The 8,358-nt window shown below is 36.4% G+C and overlaps 1 protein-coding gene across 1 annotated transcript; it reads left to right on the top strand.

The window, feature by feature from the left end:
• Positions 1 to 7,031: 7,031 nt before the first annotated feature.
• On the top strand, positions 7,032 to 7,964 carry LOC119864129 (olfactory receptor 4C12). Its single transcript, XM_038562483.1, has one exon. It carries the CDS (start codon positions 7,035 to 7,037, stop codon positions 7,962 to 7,964), a length of 930 nt encoding a protein of 309 aa, XP_038418411.1. The 5' UTR covers positions 7,032 to 7,034.
• Positions 7,965 to 8,358: the final 394 nt, after the last annotated feature.

Here is an 8,358-nt window from a genome sequence, read left to right as displayed (position 1 = left end):
ACATCTCTGTCATGTTCCTGATCTTAGGGGAAAGGCTCCCAGTGTTTCCCCATAGAGAATGATATTTGCTGTGGGCTTTTCATAGATTGCTCTTAAGATGCTGAGGAATGTTCCCTCTATCCCTACATTCTGAAGAGTTTTGATCAGGAATGGATGTTGTATTTTGCCAAACGCTTTCTCTGAATCTATTGAGAGGATCATATGGTTCTTGTTTTTCCTCTTGTTGATATGATCAATCACATTGATTGCTTTACGAGTGTTGAACCAGCCTTGCATCCCAGGGATTAATCCCACTTGGTCATGATGAATAATCTTCTTAATGTACTGTTGGATCCTATTGGCTAGTATATTGTTGAGAATTTTTGCATCTGTGTTCATCAGGGATATTGGTCTATAATTTTTCTTTTTGGTGGGGTCTTTGTCTGGTTTTGGAATTAAGGTGATGCTGGCCTCATAGATCGAGTTTGAAAGTATTCCATCCTTTCATCTTTCCGAACAGCTTTAATAGAATATTGTTTCTTCTTTCTTTATTTTTTTTAAGATGTCATTTATTTATTCATGAGAGACACACACAGAGAGAGAGAGGCAGAGACACAAGCAGAGGGAGAAGCAGGCTCCATGCAGGGAGCCTGATGTGGGATTCCATCCCAGGTCTCCAGGATCAGGCCCTGGGCTGAAGGTGGCGTTAAACAGCTGAGCCACCTGGGCTGCCCTGTGTCTTCTGTAAGCATTTGATAGAATTCCCCTGGGAAGCCATCAGGCCCCGGACTTTTGTTTCTTGGGACGTTTTTGATGACTGCTTCAATTTCCTCCCTGGTCATCGGCCTGTTCAGGTTTTCTATTTCTTCTTGTTCCAGTTTTGGTAGTTTGTGGTTTTCCAGAAATATGTCCATTTCTTCTAGATTGTGCAATTTATTGGAGTATAGATGCTCGTAATATGTTTTTAAAATCATTTGTAAAAAAAAAATAAAATCATTTGTATTTCCTTGGTATTGGTGGTGATCTCTCCTTTTTCATTCGTGATTTTATTAATTTGAGCCTTTTCTCTTTTGTTTTTAATAAGACTGGCTAATGGTTTATCTATCTTATTAATTCTTTCAAAGAACCAACTCCTGGTTTTGTTGATCTGTTCTACAATTCTTCTGGTCTCTATTTCATTGAGTTCTGCTCCAATCTTTATTAACTCTCTCCTGCTGGGTTTAGGTTTTATTTGCTGTTCTTTCTCAGTTCCTTTAGGTGCAAGGTTAGCTTGTGTACTGGAGTTCTTTCCAGTTTTTTGAGGGATGGTTGTATTGCGATATATTTCCCTTTCAGGACTGCTTTTGCTGTATCCCAAAGATTTTGAATGGTTGTATCTTCATTCTCATTAGTTTCCATGAATCTTTTAAATTCTTCTCTAATTTCTTGGTTGACCCTTTCATCTTTTAGCAGGATGGTCTTTAACCTCCATGTGTTTGAATTTCTTCCAAATTTCTTGTGATTGAGTTCTAGTTTTAAAGCATTATGGTCTGAAAATATGCAGGGGACAATCCCAATCTTTTGGTATTGATTAAGAACTGATTTCTGACCCAGTATGTGGTCTATTCTGGAGACCGTTCTATGTGCACTTGAGAAGTATGTGTATTCAGTTGCTTTTGGATGTAAAGTTCTGTAAATATCTGTGATATCCATCTGGTCCAGTGTATCATTTAAAGCTCTTGTTTTTTTGGAGATGTTGTGCTTAGATCTGTCATTTGTAGAAAGATACAGATGCAGTGAAACACTGGGACACCTGCACCCCAATGTTTATAGCAGCAATGTCCATAATAGCCAAACTGTGGAAGAAGCCACGGTGTCCATCAAAATATGAATGGATAAAGAAGATGTGATCTATGTATACAATGGAATAAAACTTAGCCATTAGAAATGACAAATACCCACCATTTGCTTCAACATGGATGGAACTGTAGGGTATTATGCTGAGTGAAGTAAGTCAATCGGAGAAGGACAAACATTATATGGTCTTATTCATTTGGGGAATATAAAAATAGTGAAAGGGAATAAAGGGGAAAGGAGAGAAAATGAGTGGGAAATATCAGAGAGGGTGATAGAATATGACAGACTCCCAACTCTGGGAGGCAAACAATGGGTGGTGGAAAGGGAGGTGGGTGGGGGGTTTTCAACATCATTTGTATTTCCTTGGTATTTGTCGTGATCTGGGTGACGGGCACTGAGGGGGGCACTTGACGGGATGAGCACTGGTGTTATGCTATATGTTGGCAATTGAACTACAATAAAAATATATATATATAATAAAAATAAAAAGAATAAGAAATAGAAGTCTTCAAATAGTTTAACGTTCCCCCTTAAGACACTTGAAAAAGAAGAACAAACTAAAACCAAAACAAACAAAAAGAAATAAATAAATGTTAGAACAGAAAAAAAATGAAGTAAAGAATAGACAACAGAAAAACAATCAAACCAAAAGTGGATTCTTTGACAAGATCACCAAAATGACAAACCTTTAGCTAGACTGACTTAAAAAAAAAAGGGAGTTCAGACTCAAATAACTAAAATCAGAAATAAAAGCTAGGACATTATTATCAGCTTTACAAAAATAAAAAAATATAAGTAGATCCTATGAACAGTTCTATACCAACAACTTATATAGATTAGATGAAATGAACAAATTCGAAGTCACAAACTAGTAACTCAAGATAAATGAATAAACTGAATATACTTATAACAAATAGATTGGATTAGTAGTAAGCCTTGCCACAAAGAAAAACTCACTCCAAGATGGCTTCACCTTGAAGTGAATTTTATCGTTTAGGGAAGAATTAACACCAGTCCTTCGCAAACTCTTCCAACATATAAGAGAGGAGGGAACATATTCAATAAGACCAGTATTGCCCTAATATCAAAACTAGACCATACTATCACTAGAAAACTATAACCAAGATCTCTTATGTAAGCATACAAAGATCCTCAACAAAATACTACTAAATTGAATCCAGTAGTCTATAAGAAGGGTTATATACCAAGGGCAAGTGGGATTGATCCAGGAATGCAACGTTGGTTCAAGATAGGAAAATCAATGTACTACACCAAATTAAGGGAAGAAGGACATAATGCTCAGTAAGGATAGCTATTACATTTTTCCCAGTCTGCTATCAACTGCCTAGCCATACATTTAAATATAGCAGCTGCTTCAATTCTCACAATAAGTGATTTTAACATTATCCTTTCTTTCAGGCTGTACAGTACACATTTGCAAGATTGCAGAACATATTTGGCTGTTCTCATCTCCACTGTCCTGAGAATACTATGTGTGAAGAAATTTGAAGAAATCTGTTTGCCTAGGTAAGGTTTCTATTTTCAGGTGGCGAGTGGAACTCCTACACTTCTAAAAAAAAAAAAAGTAATTGAAAAGGTATACAAATCTTTTTTTTTTTTTTTTTTAGATTTCTACATCAGACAAATTGGACAAGGATTTTTACCTTAATTTGGTCTCCAACTCTAGATCTCACTCTGCCTGAAAATATATTAAGTCCCAAGGTTCTTACGTGTTTGTTTATAGTACAGTCAATAGATTGGATTAGTATCTCAACCTCCTCTAATGACCTCAGCCAGGGAGGATATTTCCTCAGGGATATGTGATCTGAATGAAACCCCATGTTATTTTTACAGCTTTTAGCATCCTTCATGCTCCATTTTGTAATACTCAAGGGCTTGGAGGAGGAGTGCTTTACAACACAATTTATAGACCAGGAATGTAGGCTGTTAATACATGAACTTAACGTTCAGGAAAAAGAGCCATTCAGGTGAAGATGTGTTGTTCATAGACAGATTCTCCCAAATATCTATTTCTAAAGCAAAATCTTAAAAGAAAAAACATCTATAATTAATTCCTGAGAGAGCAAAGCCTTAGATAGAAAGCCTTGATGTTCTCAGTATCATCTCTAAACGTGATGGTTCAAGAAGAAACTGTTTTCTTATTTTAAGGGTAGAATAAGAGGGGGGTATTAAGTGATAGAAATATTTGTGTCTTTTTTTTCTATAGCCATAGAACTAGGTGTTGAAGATCAGAAGATTCTCTTAGTACCTAAGGACTTTGGATTCCAAATTCAAATTCAATATTTTCTTCTTCTTTGACTTGAATTTCCAAGGCATTGGAATTTTGAAAATGCCATTGTCTAGTCAGTGGGGAATTGAGAAATATACATGTACATACCATGAAATTTGTACAACGGTATATAATGGTTATTTCTTTTTCTTAAATACATTGAGCATTCTCCCTAACAACAGAGGTAACCATGGTAAGTTAACTAGAACTGCTGATTTTTAATCCAGTTTCTTATATTTCCATTTTCCCTTAAAGGGTTTATAATGAAAATCATTGAAATATTATTTTCGATATTTTATGGGGAACCACTTTGGGATGATATAGGATGTTTTGCAGAAATATTTGTTCTCCTCACTGTATGTGTATTTTTATATATATATATATATATAATGTATCAGGAATAATTTCACATTTTATGGATTCTTGAACCTGGAGACAGTGCAGCAGGGCAGCAGATTGAAGCTAGATGGTCCCTGAAGAGTTTCTGTCAGTGATAGGGCATATGAAATGATGGTTTGGAGAGATGGAGATTGGCTTTTGTATGGTCACTCATATTCTTGAAGCAGTGCTCAGATTTTCATAATTTCTAGTGAAAGAGGCGGTGGTGGGGGGAATTTGTTCTAGTGATAGAAGGAGAGATGAGAGGCAACTGAAAAAGACAGAAAGGGAAATTTAAGATGAAGCCAATATAGGGTGTATGACTTTCACTGTGGTCAAGATAGGTCAGCATGGGAGAGAAGAGAAGGACAACATTTGGATTCTATTTCTTAAGGGAAATCTTAAGCCCTAAAACTGAGAACCATAAGGAGAATGGGTTAATATATAAAATCTACACAAAAGAATGTACCTCCTGCTGCAATTGGGAAACTAAACTAAACTCCAGGCTCAGGGACACTTGCTATTCTGACTGTTAAACTTTCTTGGATTTTGTTCTAACTTAGGTAAGACCTTATTTCTTATATAGTGGATGTAGTCTCAACAATATGATGGAATTTTTGCATTCTTAACTTGGACTTAGCCCATTTTCTTATGGATTCAAGATAGGTATTACTAAAGATAAGAGATGAAGGTTAATTCTTTTTGTCACCTTACAGTGGTTTTTCCTTGGAAACATTCATCTTAAGGGAGGCAAGATGGAGAAAAAAAAATCATTGTATTGAGCATTAGAAGACTTTTTCTTGTGGTCTGATACTAATCAATTAGCTGTGTTTTCTTGGACTTTGTTTCTCTGGACCTCAGCATCCTCATCTTTTAGGAGCATATATGTTGATAAAATGCAAAGTACTGGTGCATTTTTAACGTATATCAATTTTAGTGTTCTATGCCTCCTTGAACTCATTAACATCTGACTCTACATTTAATAGCTTAGCAAAAGAACTTTCATGGATTTTATATGGTTACAGGTGGTGGCTTTCGGTACCAACCCACTTGTCCAAACTCTGACTTTGGCTGATTCTCAGAAGTAAACTGTATCTGTACTGGAGAGGCACTTAGTGCTGAAGAGCTAGAGACAGGCATTCGGGGTTTAAAAACAGTTGTTTCTTTTTAAAAAATCCTTATCACTTTCAACAAGTCATTTATCTCCACTTAACTAGAGGTTCATTTTACTTAAAATATAGATAACAGTGTACCATGTATAGCACTATTTGAAGATTAAGTGAAATAATGCATGTGAAGTACTTAGTATAATGCCTAGCACATGATCAACTCTCAAAAAATGAACTATTATTGTAGGAACTACATAGTATAAAAACAAATCTCTGCCTGCTATTAAGAATGGGGTAAAACAGAGATAAAACAAAAGTTTCCGTTTTGGAATATTTGAGTATATGGAATTTAAACAACAAAGATTTCTGTGCTTGGAAGAAGTTTGTCAGCTTCAGTCCTTACTTTCAATTGCAGTCTGAGGGTTATTTTATGGAAGATCAGGGTCATCCTGCTAGATCAACACCTTTCTGTAGTTCTCATTTATCCAAAAAAGTGGGAATTAGAGGGTTTCAGTGGTAATAGTTACACTACTGGTCTTTGGACTATGACAAGAAAAGAAACTGATCCTGTGCTTGAGTCTGTCTATTAATAGCGGATATTAAATACATCAATTTTGACATAAGACCAAGTTATTCTGCTTGTATGTTTGTTTCTATATGGTATGAGACAGATGAAAATTGTAATAGACAATCATTTAAAAATATACTTAATTTACTTCAAGATTGATAAGAAAGAAATGATAAATGAAATAATGATAATTAATTAGTCAAAGTTGGGGTTTTCTGTCTGATTTTGACCATGAAGCTCCATTTTTAGCCTGGACCTTCAAGAAGCTATAAAAACACATTAGTTGATTTTTGGTTCTCCCAAAGGCCATCTCCTCTAGAGAAGAGTTGGCTATTAGAAGTGTGCTCAATTTTCTTCTTAAGGGTTCTTGTCCCTGGAAAGATTCTCTGATGCATTGGGCTTCCAGAATGGAGACCACTATCTTGGGCCTTGGAACTCTAAGGCGAGCTTCTCAGTGAAGAATTTGTGGGATCATCTGGAAGAGGTGTTCTTTCCATATTCCTCATTCTGTACCTTGCCCATGTGTAACAGGGACAGTTTATCTTACACTTCACTGTCCTTTGGCATTTAAGAGTACATTGAGATACAGAGAATAAAGCAATCTGAGGTCCAGGAAAAAGCGGCAAAACTTAGCTTTGAATACTATATTTAAATACTATATTGAAGTTTAATTGAGTGTCCACTAAGAGAAGTTTTGAAGTACCTATTCCTTCAGAGTTTTAGAAAAGGAAGGAATCATCTGTGAGATTGCTAGAGTACTGTTAAAGGTCAGAGTTTTGGACTGTTTCATGATTTTATGGTTCCTTTTTTCTTTCTTTCATTTTTTAAAGGTAAAGCATTCCTCCCTGGAGTTCTAATCACCTATATCACATAGATGGAAAATAAAAGAAATGTGACTGAATTTATTTTAATAGGTCTTACACAGAACCCCACAATGCAGAATATAGTATTTCTGGGATTTTTGATTCTGTACATGGTAACACTCTCAGGCAACTTGCTCATTGTGGTTACCATTACCACCAGCCAGGCTCTGAACTCCCCCATGTACTTCTTTCTGACTCATCTTTCCGTGATAGACACAATTTATTCTTCCTCTTCAGCTCCTAAGCTGATTGTGGACTCCCTTCATGAAAAGAAAATTATCTCCTTTAGTGGCTGTATGGCTCAAGTCTATGCAGAACACATTTTTGGTGCTACAGAGATCATCTTGCTGACAGTGATGGCCTATGATCGCTATGTGGCCATCTGCAAACCTCTTCACTATACTACTGTCATGAACCATAGGTTGTGCATTCTCCTGCTGGGCGTGGCCTGGACTGGAGGATTTCTCCATGCAACCATTCAGATCCTCTTCACAGTCTGGCTGCCCTTCTGTGGCCCTAATGTCATAGATCATTTCATGTGTGACTTGTACCCTTTGTTGAAACTTGTTTGCATGGACACTCATACCCTTGGTCTCTTTGTTGCTGTCAACAGTGGTTTCATCTGCCTTTTAAACTTCCTCCTATTGGTGGTGTCCTATGTGGTCATCCTGTACTCCCTAAAGAACTATAGCTTGGAGGGGAGGCGCAAAGCACTTTCCACCTGTGTCTCTCACATTACAGTGGTTGTCTTGTTCTTTGTGCCCTGCATATTTGTGTATCTGCGTCCAGTGACCACTCTGCCCATTGATAAAGCTGTTGCTGTCTTTTACACTATGGTGGTCCCTATGTTAAATCCCTTAATCTACACCCTCAGAAATGTTGAGGTAAAAAATGCTATGAGGAAGCTCTGGAGAAAAAAAGTGACTTCAGATAATGAATAAGCAGAACCTTTGAGCACCACATCTAGAAGTAATAGAAGTAATCTAGTGCAAGCCTCTTGATCTACAGATGAAGACATCAACTCTAACAAGGAGCTGAATAACATCAGCAGATAACCACTTAAGCACAGAACTAGGGCTTGAGCTGGAATCCAAACTTCCTGTCTCTTATCCCATACTCTTGTCATTACAACTTACTGCTTTTTAATCCATAAATACTTACCTATTACTTGAAAATCTCAAATATCTTTAGAAGCTAGAACACATGAATCTAGAATATTGGATAGGTATTAAAATAATCTTATTGGATAGGTATTAAAATAATCTTATGTAACAGTGAGATGTTGATTACTACTGATTATTGAGAATAACAGGTTTAATGATGTTCCTTTATTTT

Source organism: Canis lupus, chromosome 18 (assembly GCF_011100685.1).
Source record: "Canis lupus familiaris isolate Mischka breed German Shepherd chromosome 18, alternate assembly UU_Cfam_GSD_1.0, whole genome shotgun sequence".
NCBI classification, from domain to species: domain Eukaryota; kingdom Metazoa; phylum Chordata; class Mammalia; order Carnivora; family Canidae; genus Canis; species Canis lupus.
The sequence above is the reverse complement of the archived record's forward strand: the minus strand, read 5'-3'. Positions and strand labels throughout refer to the sequence as shown.